The 17,965-nt window shown below is 42.4% G+C and overlaps 1 protein-coding gene across 1 annotated transcript in view; it reads left to right on the forward strand.

Moving 5' to 3' along the window:
- Fggy (FGGY carbohydrate kinase domain containing) overlaps positions 1–8,331 on the forward strand; it is a 357,033-nt gene extending 348,702 nt beyond the window's left edge. Inside the window, exons 15-16 of the mRNA XM_051188188.1 lie at positions 4,630–4,691; positions 7,900–8,331. Coding sequence (XP_051044145.1) covers positions 4,630–4,691; positions 7,900–7,981 — 144 coding nt within the window. The 3' untranslated portion in view covers positions 7,982–8,331. The remainder of the gene's footprint in view (positions 1–4,629; positions 4,692–7,899) is intronic.
- The last annotated feature ends 9,634 nt before the right edge of the window (positions 8,332–17,965 follow it).

The following is a 17,965-nucleotide window of genomic DNA, read 5'->3' on the forward strand; positions in this document are numbered from 1 at the left end:
TGGTCATATATGAACATCAGGTTCCTTAGGTGTGGGTGGCTAGTTCTTAGTCTCATTAGACACTGTTGTAGATGTTCTTGGGGACCCATAAGTCACTGCTACAGATGTTTCTGGAGACACAAAAAGCACTATTGTAGATGTTTCTGGAGACCTATGAGGTGTGTTGTAGATGTTTCTGGGGACCTATGAGGTATGTTGTAGATGTTTCTGGGGACCTATGAGGTATGTTGTAGATATTTCTGGACATCCTTTGTCTCTGAACACTTCACCTATGGTATGAAGTGCTCATGTCCCTGTATCTTGGCAGAATGCCAGCTCTTGATTCCTTCGAAATCTGGCAGTTAATTCTCATGCCCTTAGCTGGCTACACTGGACAGGAACTAAACTGAGCCATGACAGCCTATCATACCAGAGCCTCCTATAGTAAGTAAGACTATAGGTCTGTATGACCATGCCTTTGAGAGTCTGACAGGATGACCCCTCCTCCCTTCTCTACACAGAATCTGACACTTACCTGCTTGTCCCTTACCAACACGAGTCACTCAAACCCTACTACATGCCCCAATGCCAGGCACCTAGTGAAGCCCTCTTGGCTTAACTTGCGAGGGGGAGGCCTCCCTCATAACTCACTCTGGAAGGAGTCATGATCATAGTAAGCTAATCTTCTCTGAGAGTCCCATCTCTGTTTGACTTCCCATGTGGGTAAGAGGCCTAGAGGTACCTTTGCACGCACTCTCCACAATGGGCTCACTCCAGTATCATGTGCCTTTCATCTTAGATCTCAGCAGAAACTTCTATTCTACCATTTTGTCCCATGTATTATCCTTAAGTTCATTCATTCTGCTGGTATTCCTGCAGGCATGTGATATGCCAGATGCTACTTTTGGTAGTGAAAATAATATTAACAATTCCTTCCTGAAGGAACTCACAGACTAGTGGGAGACTGATACATTAGCAAAAAAAAAAAAAAAAAAAAAAAAAAAAAAAAAAGGCACCATGTCATAAATGCTGGATAGACGGAAGCATGAGATGACATGTAGCAAATCACTCAGTCCAGGGTCATGCAGGCAGCAGGAATGAGTCAGCACAAAATTCTCAGTAGGCTGGACACTTGACCTAAGTTTTAAGTTTTAAGTAGGCCCTTTCTCAGAAACAAAGTAACCCCTTTGTAAGTCCTTGAAATCTCCATTGTGGATACTTGTTTCTCAGGAGCATATTTTGAAAGCAAGTAGAGGTGATGTGAAGAACTGAACAGAGAATTCCCTGGTGTCTGCCATTTGCTGCACATCTGTTACTGTGGGAAAGAAAACATAAGTACCTCCCATAAGCTTCCTGGATCCCACCCATGAAGGCAAACCTGGAATGTTGTCTCAGGCCCCCGAAGAAGTGCAGCCAACAAGGCCAGAATGGGCACACCTGGGAGTATTTCCCAGCTTGGGGGAGGGAACAGGGCAGGGTGTACTCAGGAGCACAGCAGAGGGAAGGGCAAAACAAACCAGAATGAACAGCAAAGTAGATGATGGGGCTGCTGAAACCATCTCAGAAATCAGAACTGTCTATGAAGGAAGATGTTCTGACATAATCAGACATCAACACGGCTCTTAAGGACATCCCAGAGCAGAGCGGCACATCAGGAAGCTGTGTTTGCTTCTGTGTCCTTCACAGATTGACTGCAAACAGCCGCCCCTTGGGTTTTTTCTTCTCTCTAGCCTCCTGGTCAATTACTTTTCATCCATCTTAAGATCTTTCCCCTTGTTAATGCTGCCATTTCTTTCTGCCATCAGTGTGCTTGCTAGTACAGTATATCTTATCTCACCGACATGTCTGTTCATCCAGGGCTGGAAGACCACAGTGCTAGTTCAGACCAGCCATGCTGTCCTTGAGGAAGAATTGTTAAGAGCCACTTATCTGGAGTGGAAACTGTGAGTTAGCAAAAAAAGAGAAAACTGTCTGCTTTCCTAATCTTTGATGGTCATTGAAATGAGCCTAGCATAGCACTTAGCATACTGTCTTTTGATCCTAGCAAATGTCTTTTCCACTCTGCAGCAAACTCTTTGAGAAAAGGTCCATATCATCTACTTCTCTGTTGACCTCCTGTGTTGAGTGTTCTCCTTGGCATGTCATAGTGGTTCTATATTCATTATGAATATTTTAGGTGCTAGGATTCAGCAGGTTACAGGCAAAGCCCCTGATCTGGTATAGCTTCCCTTTTAGTTAAAGCATGCCGGAAAGGTAATTAACAGTATGCCACTGAATATGCCACTCAGTAAGTTGGCAAAGATGTGTGGGGGACACTTGAATAGGCACTTAAGGTACACAGAGGTTCCCTTACACTGTAAGGCAGGAAGACTTTGCATTCCACCACCCCTGTGGCTAATATGAGTTTCTTCGGGACAAATAGCATGTCTCATATAGCCTGTAATTCCTAGCAGTGTCTAATACCCAGTGAGCAATTACAAATATGTGACATAGAAGTTGTGTCTGTAACTATAGACTTAATAAGAGTTCAACAACTGTTCTTAAAGGCAAAGGCTGTTCTGGGGAGCTTTTTATGCTGTTCCATGGTTAGGTCTGTTGTATACCAAGGTTGGCTTGGCTCTGTGCTCTCATACTTTACTGTAAACTATCCAAGGAAATATAGCCCTCCATTTCCATGTAGTCACAAAAGGGCTTTGCCTTCTGCATTGTATGCCCTAGAGACCTCAATGGACAGTCATTTATTAAGCCCAGAATGTATGGTACCAGAGGTAGCCTTAACTGTTCATTGGTTTTTATTCTTATTGTCAGAGAAAAACAAATTGCCTTGAGAAAGCTTGGTTTAACTGAGTACCTTAAGGGATGTGAATTCTAATTACAATATTCTTGCCTATCACAAGCCTGTGTTTGAGTTTTGCAGTTTGCTTTATTGTTGTTGTTGTTTTGTTTTAGGGTTTTATTGAGATTATAATAGAATTACAACATTTCTCCCTTCCCTTTCCTCCCTCAAATCCTCCCATGTTCCTGCTCCATCCAATACTCTTTAAAATTCATGGCCACTTTTTTCATTAGTTGTTATTGCATGCATATGTGTTTATACATATATATTCCTAAGTATAACATGTTGAGTCCATATAAGGTTACTTGTTTGGTGTTTCCAGGGCTGACTGTTTGACACTGTTGTGCCTTTCCAGTGGAAGACCATATCTCCCTCCCATCCATTGCCTGTAGTTTTTGTGTAGGGTTGCGACTGCGTGGGCTTGTCCAATTTTTCATGCTCATTGGTCTCATCCTTGTTCATTTCTCATCTGGGCAGTCACACTGGTGAGACTTCAATGCTGTACTTTCTGATGTTACTAGGAGACACAACCTTAGAAGAAACTTCTTGATCCTCGCCTCGTACAATCTTTCCTTCCCCACCTCTCTCACTATGTTTCCCGAGCTTTAGGTGAAAGAGGGCTTTGTAGGTATATCCAATGGGACTGGGCTCCACTTGGACTGGGCTCCACTGTGACTGGGCTCTGCAGCTCTGCATTTTGATGGGTTACCGTTTTCTGTTGTGATCTCTGTCTGTTGGAAAGAGTAGTTTCCTTGATGAGGGACGAAGACTACCCTTTTCTGTGGACATAAGAACACATGCTTATTGCTTGCTGTTAGGGATTATGCTGGTTTAGTAAATTGGTTGTAGATTCTCCTCCAGTAATCATGACTTCACTAGTACTGAGTAGTTAACTAGGTTTCTGCAACCAGTCATGTTGAGAAGGTCTTAAGTACAATCAGAGAGCTGTTGGTCATCCCCAAATACATATGATCTACCTTTATTTTTATCACATCATGCTGGTTGTTAATGTGGTTTATAAGCATCCTAGCTGGGTAGGATTGTTGGTTACCTTATTCCTTTGAAGCTTGCCTGGTGCCTTCTGGTCAGTTCCAGCTCACAGGTCTCTCTGAGCCTTGTATCAGAAGTGCACCGTGCGTTCAGCAATCAGAAGCACCACCGTGAGTGGTAACTGAGGGTAACAACAATAAGCTGGTTTGGGAAGCCTGAACAGACCTAACCAACAACTCAAATAAGGTCTTCTGTGTCTGGTATTGGGGTGTTCGGTTATGTGGTCTTCGGCTCCTGGAGGGGACACTATCAATCCAGATGGCAAAAGTTCCTTAAAACTATATGTATGTATTATAGGGTTTGTTTTTATGTAAATATTTAATGGTATGATCCCTTGTGTGTGTGTGTGTTTTTTTTCTCAGACACATCTAATGTTATTTTACTCCTCATCAGATCTCTTGTATCCTGCAATTCCCCTCCTCCCCTCTCTCTAAAAGAGCCTCTCCTTCCTCATTTCTCTGATCAGACCACTCATCAGATCTCCTGCTATTCCCTTCTCTGTTGCCACATAACTCCTTTATCCTGGCAATATTCCAGCAACTCCGTTCCTGTTTTTGCTTTCCTGCCTTCTGTAGTGATTTCAGGCTATGTACTCACAACTGAAGGTTTGAAAGTAGGAGCCTCCAGCAATAGAGAACATGGGACATTTGTCTGTCATTATCTTTTTAGTTCCATCCGTTGACCTGCAAAGTTCATGATTTCATTTTTTGTTTTAGTTTTTGTTTGTTTTCCTCACAGTATTCTTTGTTGTTTCCATTTACTAGGAGGCAATGGCGAGGATGAGCAAAGTGGGGAAAGTTGTGTTCCCGAGACTTGAGGATAAAAAGTAAGTCTGCATTTCTGTCTAAAGCTGCTAGAGAACGAGAGCATGAAAGGAGGTGCAAGTGTTGATCTGAGATGGATCTGGGCGGGACCTGGGATCGACCCTTGCACTCTTTCCACATAGAGGTTGAAAGATACTCCTCCTAAGGAGAGAGCTCTAGTTTACCAAGATCCAGAGCTAGACTGGCCACACTGGGTCTCATGCAAGCTTCCAAACTCTCAGACCAATGTTTTCACCTTGAGTCACAGGGAGAAATCTGTTTCTCTCTGTTTTAACATATGGGGATCTTTTATATTCCCATCAAAGGACCAAGTGACATTCTCCTACTCTTTGTATTGCTTGGCATTGAAAGCTAGAAAATGTCCCATGTTTAAATGCAAGTCAACAAAATGCTTATTTGTTTGTTGTGCCCATCTTATACTCAAAGCATATGCTCAGCTCTCAGCAGACTGCAAAAAACAATGAGACACTACCTGATTTGTTCACAGAGATGATTTCAGATCACGTGAATAAAACCAGCAGGTGACATGTAACCCAAAGAAGAAAGAACAGAGACCCTACGGGGATAAAGGAAAGCTTTTGAGAGAAGACTGAGTCTTAACTGGCTTTAACTCTTTAAAAGAAATTTCCATACAGGCCAAGGCAGAAAAGAACATTCTTGGTGGAGGAAATAACATATGCAAAGGGCCAGTTTTGATACCAAGATCACTATAAACAACTCCTAATTCCAAAACACAAAGATGAGATGAGGACGTGAGGCAGGGAGGCCATGCTGAAGACCTTCCTGGGCAGTGATGGCACCTGCACAAGTGCAGATTTTGGAAAGTTCACCTCAATCAGGATCGGTTGTAGAGAACCAAGTCAGGAGGCTACATCGAACGCTTTTGGAGCAGCCCAAGTTAGCAATCAGGATCAGTAAGAAGTCACTTGTAATGATTCCGAAGATGAAGGGCCAGGAAATGGAGGAAAGCACTTGAAGTTAAGGCCTAAAAGAACTCTTACCGTGTCACTGAATGGAGGGACAAATATCTGTATTGGAGAGTTTGAAATGCCCCCCCCCCCCCAAAGAGCAATCCAGTTTCATTTTCTTCTGTTTCCAGAATCAGGCTGCTAAAGCCCCTGCAATGTAAACCACTCTCAGACTGCCTAGCTTGAAGGAGCAGGCTTGGTATGGGGCACTCAACCATGGAATCCTGAAGACTTACCTCCCAGTGACGGGGAAGCTGGGGAGTGTCCGCCTGAGGGCGCCTCAAATAGCCCTTGTTTGTTTGTAATGGGAAACAGATTTTTCCTCTCTATCTGTTTCATGACCCTCTCAAGAATTTTCAGGGAAGTGTTTTTTTTTTTTTTTTTTTTTTTTTTTAGTTCTTTCTGTAAAATCCATGTGTTTCAATTGAAAAGAACTGGCTTATTGATGGCAGCTGGCAGGGTTTCGGTGAAGTGACTATACAGTGCTGTACCGCCATCTGCAGGAAACATAAAAATTGCAACAGAAAGCCAGAGCCCTTTTCCTATTCCTGTCTCTTGACTTCAAATCTCATTAATTTTATGGGCTGTTTTCTTGGTCCTGAGCCATACAAGAGCAATTGCTCGAAAAGAGGAGAACTTAGAAGATATCTCAGCTGGAACTTAATTCTGAATAAATAACTGTAGTTCAATAAGCAAGTGTTTAGGATGACTCCAAATTATTCAGCCTTATAAGGATAATTCTTAAGGTTTATGTTAAGGGACAAGACAATTTGAAGAGGACAAATGGCAAAGAATAAATGAAGCCAGTGAACAGAGTTTCAGTAAAGTTTGTTACCCTTAAAATCCCTCGGGTTTGTGGGAAGGGCTTTGGAGCACAGCTCACCTACCTCTAAGAAATTGGAGATTCCAAAGTTAGAAATATATCTCATCCCACAGAAGAGTGGACCAACCTTACATTATCATAGAAGCGCAGACAATTGTTTCTAATAAGCATTCTATAACTGACAGTTGAATGCTCTAGAGTGGGGTTTAGCAGTAACTCACAATCCTAGATTAGATTGGGTAAAATATTAGAATATTAACTATTTCAAAGCAATAACTAGTACTTACATTATTTATTATAAGACATTGTCCTTTTGCTTTTCATATATTACTCAATCCTTGAAACATGTCTGTAGTATATCTCTACATGAAGATGAGGAAGTTTATGCACAAACTGGTTATGTAGCATGTCCAAGGTTACCCAGGTAGGCACGGGCTATGCTGGGATTAAAACCTGGCTTCAAATCCCTTTCTTAGCTATGGATTTGGCCCCACCCTGACTTCTACATTACCAGAATGCTTAAGGTGGAAATATCTAACAAGTACACATTTCTGTGTACACTCCAGAGGTGTCTCTTACAACCTCCCCGACCCTGTTTACAATGGTAAACATCCTGATACAGAGTCTTTATCAGAGCACCCCAGAGTCTACAAGATCATGTTGGAGTGGATTCCTGCACTGCACTGCCTGTTCGCCCCCCTAACAAGGAGAGTAAGGGCAGATTTTCAAGACTTCAGGTATGGTGTGTCCATACCGTTGCTACCCTATCAGGATGGTGATGACTAAGCCACTCAGGTCTGATTCATAGCCAACAGTAGTTCTAACAGGTCTCACCTGGAATCAGGTAGAGCTGGTAGGGTAGCAAGGCCACCACCAGACACCTGAGGGTAAGGTTAGGTACAGGAAGACATTGGTCATATTTCCAGAAGGTTTACTCCTGGATAAGGCTGTCTGCCAAAGACACTGGCATGTGGAAATTGCAAGAGGAATTAAAATGCCCAGTCTTGTATCTGGCAGGGCTGCGGCTTTCACATGCAGCTACTCACACCAGATATATTAACTTAAGCCTGGGATCAGGAGGGATGTCCTAAGCCTGAGCCTTTCAGTGTGTGCACTGAGGGTTCAGAAGTCAGTCCCTTCTACGTATGCATCCCAGCTCTGCTACTCTTTTAATCTACACCACTGTAGATATGCCTTACCAATAAAATCTCAAACATGCAGCCAATAGAACGTCATGTCATTTACACATAATAGATACAAGCATACTAACCAGCTGCTCAAGGTACTGTGCACACTTAAAAATTGGGATGTTTCAGCCTGACCATGACAGATGTATTCCCATCCTTCTAAATAAAAATGGAAACCATGTAGTAGCTTCATTTTGAGAGTGCTTAACGTGTGCCCTTTTGTACCCCACAGATACTATGACAAGAAATATCAAGTATTTTTGAAGATGGTTGAGCACCAGAAGGAGTATTCAGCAATCATGAATGGAAACTGAACAGCATTTGTGGGTGCCAGTTCATAAAGACTCCATGCCATTTGTTAGGCGTCTCTGTGTTTCCATCTTATAGCCAATGCCCTTTAGGTATCATGTTGGCATGCCTGTTTTATCTTCTAATAAAAACCATGGCATGCACAAGCATAACTGAAGTTGCTCATGTCTGTGTCCAGATGCTGGAGTTGTTTACTTGGCGGTTTCTAAGGTGCTTTCCTGGTTAGCAGAAGCTTCATAAAGGATTATGGGATCTAAGACCAGCTTGGAGAATCATTCTTCCTGTGGAGACTTGTTCATTCTTTCCATGTCAGCTATTAAACCAGATCTGCACTGCCTTAAGTGGAATGACCTGATGCTTGTTTTGTGTATGAAACTGTTATGTTTGCTCCTTCTCCACTTTAGAGTCATTTAACTGCAGGTCATATTAAAGATAGGGAAGGAGAGGAGTCATCCACAGATCTTAGAGGAAAATTTCATGAGTAACAGAATGCATAAGTAAATGTTCTTTAAAATGCTATTTCACAGAGGATGGTTTGTGGGAAGAAAAAGACAAAAAGAATGTTAAGTATACAAAGAAACAGAGCGCCACACACCACCTCTGTTGACTTCAGATGGCCAAATGTGCACCATGTGATTCCAGATGCAGTCGTCTGACAAAGGAACAACATCACTCTTGCTGGGAATGCATAGTCCAAATTTAACAGCTAGGAAATCCCAGAGAAACCTCAAATGAGACACATTCCACATTTCCAAGGGCTATATTATTTAAATTGCCTATCATGAAGACAAAGACTAAGACAAGTTTCTAGATTAAGAAAATTGAAAAGACATGGTAGATGTGTTTTTGAAAACTAGGTGTTTTGATACTATAGCAAACACATATAAAGAGGCATATACATGTGTGTGTGCATACCTATACAGCCACTGAATTAGTTATTTTCCCATTATCATGTCAAATACTTGGCAAGAAACAACATAAAATGGGAATGACTGATTGGGGCTCATGGTGTAAAACTCCACTCCATCTAGGTAAGAGAGACAAGCTCTAAAATGTAAGGGTCACTTATGCACATCACCACAGACCAGAAAGCCAAGACAGCTATAAAAATCAAGACACCGCCACCCCAAGATTCTCCAGCCAGATCCCACATCAAACAGTACCACCATATGGGGACCGAGTGTTTACAAACAGGGATATTTGACTCCCAAACTTCAACCAAAAAAGTCACCTGTGATTACATACCCACACTTTAAGTAATGCCAATTCTAGAGTTGCCATGGCTCTGGTGGGTTTGGGTAGAGGACATATGGACAACAGCAGCTTAGGAGAGCAACACCATGCTATCTACTGTCATTACAGTGATTGCTGGGTCTCGTGTATTGTGCTACAAACAGGAGTACAGGATAAACAGAACATGGTCTCTGCCCTCAGAGAATTCCCTGTCTATTGAGATATGGACAGGAAAATGAATCACAGTACATCATGAATACTTCAGTCAGAAAATGAGGAAGGAGAAGGGGATTACAAGAGGCAAGAAATGCATCATATCACAGGATTGCTTTGGGCACCTCACCCTAGATTCCTTTATTTCTTAGAAACTATGAGACTTGGAAACATTTCTTAACCCTTGTAAGTGAATGTTTTAGTAGTGCTTACCTCATTCCTATAATGGAGTAGTTCTGGTTGGCCCTTGACCACTTGAAGCAGACCCAGACATCTGGGAAGAAGCAATCTTAGTTGTGGAAATGCCTCTATTAGATGGGCCTGTGGCAAGTCTTTGGGATATTAATGGCTGATATAGGAGGTCGCCACTATTATACACTGCTCCACTCCTGGAAAGGTGACCCTCAGTTGTATAAGAAAGCAGACTTGGGAAAAGGAGCAAACCAGGAAGCAGTGTTCCTCCATGGTCTCTGCTTCATTTCCTGCTTTCAGGTTCCTAGCTTGAGTTCCTGCCCTGACTCCCCTTTATGATGGACTGTGATCAAATACGTATGCCAAATAAACCCTTTCCTCCCAAAGTTGCTTATGGTCATGGTGTTTATCACGGCAATAGAAAAACCTAGAACAGATACTGGTACCAGAAATGGGAGGGGAATAAGGGAAAATTGTGCAAGCTTTGGGCTGGAAAAGTGACCTAGTGGTCAGAACTTAATGTTCTATCCTGTGGGAGCTTTAGGAGATGACAATACTGAGACCAATGAATGCAATGAAGGCCTGGCTTGGGAAGTTTCAGAGAGCATCAAAGACTCGCAGGGCCATTTGTGTGGGTTTGCTTTTTTTCTTTTTCCTTTTTTTCTTTCTGTCTTTTTCCTTTTCTTCCTTCCTTCCTTTCTTCTTCTTTTTTTTTTTTCTTGTTCCTTTGTTTTTTGAATTAAGAATCTGTGGTTCTGGTCAGCTGGGACTGAAGAATCTACTGTAATTAACACGAGACCAGAACTAATTAATTAAACTTTTGCTTTACTGGGGCAATAGATGCTGGTTGGCTGGAGCTCAGAAATTCGCTATCAATAGGAAGAGATCAGCATCATTGAAAAGAAATCTTCTGGGAGTTATTTCCTCAGAGTCAGCACACAGGAGGTATGGTCCAGGGGAGGCCAAGGCTGTACCTCACCCACGTTGGCAGCCCAACTGTGTAATGTGTAAGAGTCTCCCATTTGGTACTGCTTTTGAAGGCATGAATGGCCCATGGGATGCAACTGAGGCTTGGTACTATAAGAGGCCAGGAGAGACTATTGGTGAAAGTGTAGCTTCAGTTGCAGTGGAAACCCTAAGAATAGATGGTCATGGAGGGATACTGAGCCTTGGCTAAGCAGTGTCCTACCTTAAGTTCCTGCATGTCTTTCCTTCATGATGGACCATGATCAGAATGTGTACACCAAATAAATCCTTTGTTCCCCAAGCTGTTTGTGGCCATCATGTTTTTTGTCTCAGCAAAAGAAAACACATTAACATAGGACCAAATCAGGTCCCCTGAAAGTGGGTGTCAGTTAGGAAGCCTGGGCAGTCTATGGGACCTCAGGCAGTGGAACCAGTATTTATCCCTAGTGCATCAATGGACTTTGGGAGCCCATTCCACATAGGGAGATACTCTTTCAGCCTAGATACATGGAGGACGGCCTAGGCCCCACCCCAAATGATAGGATAGATTTTGATTATCCTCCATGGGAGGCCTCACCTTCCCTGAGAAATTTGGTGGGGGACATGGAAGGATGGGAGGGAGAGGGAACTGGGATTGATATGTAAAATAAGATTGTTTCTAATTTAAATAAAAATATAAAATAAAAAAGAAAGAAAAACACACTAAGACAGGAGTGTGAGGGTTGAATCAGATCACTATATACAGCCCATGAGTGCCTGGACCATGCCTCCCTTGTTGCAGGACCTAGACACTAACTACATTGACAGCATTGTACTCTGAGTTTAGAAGGCCAGCTCTAGGTAGGTAATGGCATAGAGATTATAGGTGTGACACAGGATGAAGGTGGGTGAGTATATTCATAGCTGCACAGGAAGCCCTTTCACAGATACCCAAACCAGCCAAAACTAGGAATAAGGGACTGATGAACACCTCAGAAAGAGGAATGGGATAGAGAAGTATCTTGTAACGTATGGGTTTTTCCGCCTGCCGCCTCCCGGTCTTGTTCCGCCGCCATGCCGCCAGCCCCAAATAATACATTGAGACTCTGTATTTGATACAATGCTGTTGGCCCGGTTACTTGTTTTTTATCGGCTAGCTCTGCCTTAATTATTAACCCATTTCTGCTGATCTATGTATTTCTCTTACCGGGGAGCCGGCGGCATACTGCTTTCTCCAGACTCTCCATCTTGACTCCTTCCCCCTACTTCCTATTTCCTCCTTGTCTCCTAGTCCCTCCTATCTTCCTTTCCTATTGGTCAACAGTGCTTTATTATTAACCAGTATGAGAAACATACAGAATGACCTCTCCCATCAGTATCTAGGCACAAAATGTTAGGACCCAAATTAAACATGCTCCAGCTGATACAGCTGAGGAGTTCTGACTAAGGTACTGGGCATGCCTAAGCCAGCCCACACAAAGCACTGTTGAGTGCAATGGCTCCCTGTGGTTAGGAAAGGCAGGGAGAGAAGAATGCAGTCTTGCCTGTTTATTATGCCCAGTCCTTACTACCACATCTTGAGGTTCACAGCATTAATCTCATAGTCCGACTGAGGAAATGATGGTCAGAAAAACAGCAGCTGCTGAAGGCATTTGGGTGGTGTGGGGATAGGATCCAGTCTCATGTCTGTCCAGGTGCAAAGCCTTGGGTGGTGCCCCATTGTACTACCTGGGAAGTAACTCTTCCCCACAACTTGCCCTGCAGCCACAATGGTTTTGCTGTGATGAACACCCTAAATGCTCATATTTGACCTTGGGCTCTCACTGCTTAATAGGAAAAGGAAAATACAGTTAGGCAGGGAATACAACATGGATACCTTCAGCATCTCGAAATTCAGGAGAAGCGTAGCAGAAGAGGGTGGGCCCTTAGCCTCAGGCAAGTTAGTTGGTCTGAAAGGGGGCACCCCTCATCGAATCTTTCTACTACATACTTCCTCATGTGGGTGGGGATTCAACCAGTTGCCTGTTGCATATGTTTGAAGCCCCTTAGATAATGTCTTTGCAAAGGAATAAGCATTCTGTTAATAGTGTTTCTACATGATTATTTTGTGACTCCCAGCTAGACCAATCCCCAAGGAAATCACTGTGGCTCCTATTAGAGGACAATATATCGGGAAAATATAAATGTCCATAAACCTTTATGTATAACCATGTATAGATAAGTAACAAAAATGTAATTATTCCTGAGCCAATAAAAAGCTTAATGTACTGAATACCAATGTTTCACTTTTATAAATAAGAATTATACTGTAGTCAGAGTGGTTCCTGGGATTTTTGTTGTTGTTGTTGCCTTCTGAACATGTTTCTTCCAAGGCAAATCCAGCGTTGCTGAATAAATTGTTTTTCCGAAGAGCACAGTACAGACAGGTTTTTAACTTGGGCCATAAATGCCCACTGTGTGTGAAAAATATAAATATGACATTTAAAAGAGCCAAAGAGAACTAAGGCTGGAGGAGGGTGGGGGAGCACAGATGAAGATAGGACAGTAGTGACACTCGCTGCCTAGGTGCATAACCCAGTGCTGATCAACTGGGGTCCACATGAGGCATCTCAATGGGACACCTACTCTCAGTGAGATCCAGAATGGGTAGTTGGCCTTTATGCTCAGAACACAGTGATGCTGTCATCAGCTGAAAAAGGAATCTCAAGGGGAGCAGTAAAAATGTCATTCAGATGTTCCTGGGAATTCCTAGCTAGAGGAGGTGGCAAGTGAGCCATGGGGGCGTGAATGAAAAACTGAAATGCTATTTCTTTCTAGCCCAACATCACCAGGTCCTTCTGCTTTGCTTCTCCCTTCCTTGGTTAATGACCTATATTAGTCTTTGGAGGGGATGAGCTCTCTTAAGGCCTGAGTTCCCTGCACCTGAACAGCCCTGACATTTAATGGATAACTCAATAGATTTACCATGCAAACCAAGACATCCTTCTACAGAACAAAAGCAAGCAGAACAAAACACCTTTAGGATCTCTGAAGTTTAAGTCAAACTATGGCATGCATTAATATATGTTAATTTAAGCAATTGTCAAAAAATTTTCATGTGTCCTGGTCATTCATTGAGTTTTATAAAAAATTTTTCCTCGTTCCTAGTGACATTTTTGTTTAGTTTATTGTAAACATATGCACATGAGCACACACACACACATGAATATTACTACAGTTTGCTTTTGATTCAGCACAGAAAGTTTTTCCCAGGGCTCAGTTACTGCAGACTCTTCCCTGCATAGCATCAAATGCAACAGCAATTGTACACTAGTCCAGAAATATCCAGGCCTGCAATATGCATAAATTTCAAAATCAGGACATACTTACAAGTCACTACCATCAAATAATTCAAAATGAAGGACATTATCACTAAACAAGAAACTAATGACTGGGCAGGGCTGTGTAATGTAATCACTTAAGATAGGATCTCTGCTGGATTACAGAGGAGCCTTTGTGCTGTCCTGTGTCTCATAAACAATCTTAACTGTTACTGACAGCAGGAGGAGGGAGTCTCCAATGCACAAAGCCTCTCTTACTTCTGGGATCTCTAAAAGGAAAACTTAAGAGTACACTTTTCTTGTTTCTGCCATTTAAAATCACTTATCCTATGAACACAAATGTTTCTAAAGACCTGATTTGTATTTGTTCAAGTCTTGCCTCCTGGACTTGAAACTTTCCCCCCATTAAAATCAAGAGTCATCCTACTGGATAATAATAATGAAGTTGAAATACAAAATGTTATGTTAATATCTGCTATGGTACATTCATGATATCCCTAAATATTACTTCTCCTTTGTGAATGTCTTTACCAGTTTCAAATCATTGAGTTCACAGTCCTCTTCCATGTCTCATAGTGAGTGGGTCTTAGTGATGTAGGTCTTACAGCAGGATCCCCTCTTATAATCAGAAAAACATCACTCAGAGTTTCAGAGCCAGGCCCATGACTGCACAGATGGCAGGGTCACCCATTGCTTCTCCCTATATAAATCCCATTAGCTTATCTGTGTGAAGGAGGGTGATTCATTAGTTTGCTAATGGCTCTGTCTTCTGCACTCTCCTTGTTAACCCATTTAAATACCCAGGAGTCCCCTTCAGATGTTCATTTGTTGAATGAAGGACTGTGTTATTTCTACTTGCATACAGAAATAAATCAAGAAAGCCCTCCAATCTCTGTGTTGTATTTAAGAGTGGGAGAAGGTAAAGCTGCCTCATAGTTCCTATGAAGGTTTAGTGGGTAGAGGTATAGAGTTCCAGGAGCCTGGTTAGAACTTAATATCCAGTATACCAAACAGCAGTTTTCTTCTTGGAAGTGTAGCTCCCAGTCATGTTGCACAGCTCTACAATGGTTTCTACAGGTACAATGTCTCATGTTACATTAAAAGACAACCAATTATAAATTAGCTTGTATATATCAAGAGGTCTGAAGTGGTTCCTACCAGTGAATCACAGTACCAGCAATTTCAGGAGAGGCAGCACATATGAAAAACAAACCAAGAACCACGTAGCCCCAGGCTCAGTGCCTACTGAATACCGCAGTCCAATTGATGGGTGCTACAAGCAACCCAGCCACCAGAAAGGCATGTTTATTAGGAACAGCTCATGCAGAAACCATGAAGGCTGAAACAGGCCAGCCCTGCCCTGTTCAACTCTGTAAAACTGTGAGCAAGAAGTCCTTTCCTGAACCAATGCAGTGTCACCCTACTCCAGAGGTTACTCAAGCCAAGGCAGGCACCAAACACCAGGTGAAAAGACTCTTACTGTGTCCTGAGCACTTGGCACCTTGCCAGATCACACCCTCTCCCCTACTATGCTAACATGCTGCTATCACTGGGCTTGCTATATTGAAATTGCCACACTGCTCTTGCACCAGAACAAAGAGTCATGTGACTCACTGCATGGTAACAAATCCACCTCTCACTCTCCAGTAGACCCCCTGAGCTCAGGCCTCAGTGACCTATTCTTTCCACACCAGCCTGACCACCCCCTTTAGACTTGACTTCTGTCTGAGCCATCTCCTTGATCTCATTAGGTAGGACTTGACTCCTTCAACCACAGGTTCAATTCTTCTTTCTGCTAGTCTGTCTTTTAAGTCACCTCACCCAGCTGATCTCCTATCTCAAATAAAGCCATGTGAAAGGCGTCTCTTCCTCAAGTCAGTATTTGATGTGGAAGTATCTGATTTACCCTCCAGTTTCCCTGTGAGGACCACACTCTAGGAAAGGTTACTTTGATGGAACTCGGATTCCTTATCTAGCTCTCACCAAACTCTCTATCCTTAAGGTCATCCCAATTCCTTTACTCTCTAGCCAATGACTAGGGCTTTACATCATCTTAAGCAGAATTCTCAAGGAAATGCAAGGACCAGCAAGCATGGTTTCTGGCTGGAAATGTTTATTATTGTGTAGTCACCATGAGATATGATAGTGATGAGAGATGTGCACTGGACTTCCTGTCTCTCTTGTTCATTCTTGGTTGCCAGTATGAGTAAGGACTGTGAGGGTGATGATTCCAGAATCTGGACCAGATATTTGACTGCTAGTCTGAGTATCTCCAGAGCTCTCTTTCTCTAAGCTGGTGATGTACTAGGTGAGGATCTTCCCTCAGATCAGGTACCAAAATGAGGGTGACTCTGAATCCAGATTCCTTCAGTCCAAAATGAACATGGAGACTTAATGAGACATAATCTCTGTCACTGAAACTGCTGAGGTTTAAAGTTTGTCTCTTACCTAAGCACTATTTGCCCTATCTAAACTGGTCCACTTTATAACTGGCATACCTCAGATGACTAAAGATATCCTGACCCAAATCAGGGCTTATGTTGCCCACGCAGAACAACTAGCTCTATCTTGGTTGTGGCAAGTCAGCCAGCTAAGTTAAAATCTCCTGATCCTGACCTGAATCAACCCAATCCTACTCTTTCCCAGTAATTCCATTTTGAGCTCTCAGTATAGTGAGAATCTGTGCCAGTTCCTACCAGCCAGGCCTCTCACGAGGTAATTCTCAAGGTGTAATTTCCAAAGCATAGGCTCAGCTGTTCTCACAGGTGCTCCGTGGAGAACATTCTGTGCCATGATTACTTGTGTGCATGTCTCAAGCCCACCTGTCTTACAGCAGATACTTCGTAGACTTCCCGGTACTTGTTCCAGGAACACGTATTTAGCCTTGGTATCACCTGCCCTTTTAGTACAGAGATTTACAAGGGAACTCTGGCATGTTGTAAAGTCTACAAGAAACATTGTACTGTACATACAATGATGACTTCGTCGCAAAGGTGATTGAATTGGTGAGGAAGTGCTTGAAAATCTTTCATGGCTGCAACTCTGAAATGAATCCCTCTCTTCCCAGATCATTGTTCCTTTAATCTTTTGCATTTGTACAATAATTTAGCTCAGTATTCTAAAAGAAATGTTTCTTATACCATATCTTTAAGTATAACTTGCATTTCTGAGATTGTAACAGTCTATGTACCAGTATGAACAACTACTTGTAATAGTAACTTGTGGAATAATCACTCTGTGCACTATGAAGATGTGTCTTTGCCAAGGCATCTTCTGATTGGTTTAATAAAGAGCTGAATGGAGAATAGCTAGGTAGGAAGAGGTTAGGCAGGACTTATGGACAGAGAGAGAAGAGAAGACCAATCTAGGCACAGAATGATGCCAGAGGACAGGGAGAGGAAACAGGAGGTGCAAGACAGAAGAGACAAAAAAAAAAAAAAAAAAAAAAAAAAAAAGCCACGAGGCAAAAATGTAGATTAAATGGGTTAATTTAAGTTATAGGAACTAGTGGGACAAGCTTAAACTATATGCTGTGTTTTCATAATTAATAATAAGTTTCTGTCATTTGTGTGTGTGTGTGTGTGTGTGTGTGTGTGTGTGTGTGTGTGTGTGTGTGTGTGTACTGGTAACTAAGAAGAAAGTTCAACTGCTTAACTAATATCAAGTAATTTTGACCCATGGGCAAACTTTGTTCTAAATCAAGTTCCCTTTTGTCTTTACTATAAACCTAAACCACAGCAATTATTGTCATTGCTTTTATAGTAGAAGGTAATGAAGCACGGAGAACTTAAATAACTCAAAATCACATGGAATGTCTTGCCAAAGTTCTCAACCACAATTTTGTATGGACTAAAACCATGAATAATAATGTGGTGGTTTGAGTAGGATTGGCCCCATAGGCTCATATATTTGAATGATTGATCACTGGAGAGTGGTGCTACTTGGCAGGGATTAGGAGGTGTGGCCTTGTTGGAGTAGGCCTGACCTTGTTAGAGGAAGTGTATGACTGGGGATGAGTCTTGCATTTCACCTACCTGCTCATGCCAGGCCTGGCATCTCTTTCTGTGCCTGCAGATCCATATGTAG

The sequence above is a fragment of the Phodopus roborovskii genome, unplaced genomic scaffold (assembly GCF_943737965.1).
Source record: "Phodopus roborovskii unplaced genomic scaffold, PHOROB, whole genome shotgun sequence".
Classification (NCBI taxonomy): Eukaryota; Metazoa; Chordata; class Mammalia; order Rodentia; family Cricetidae; genus Phodopus; species Phodopus roborovskii.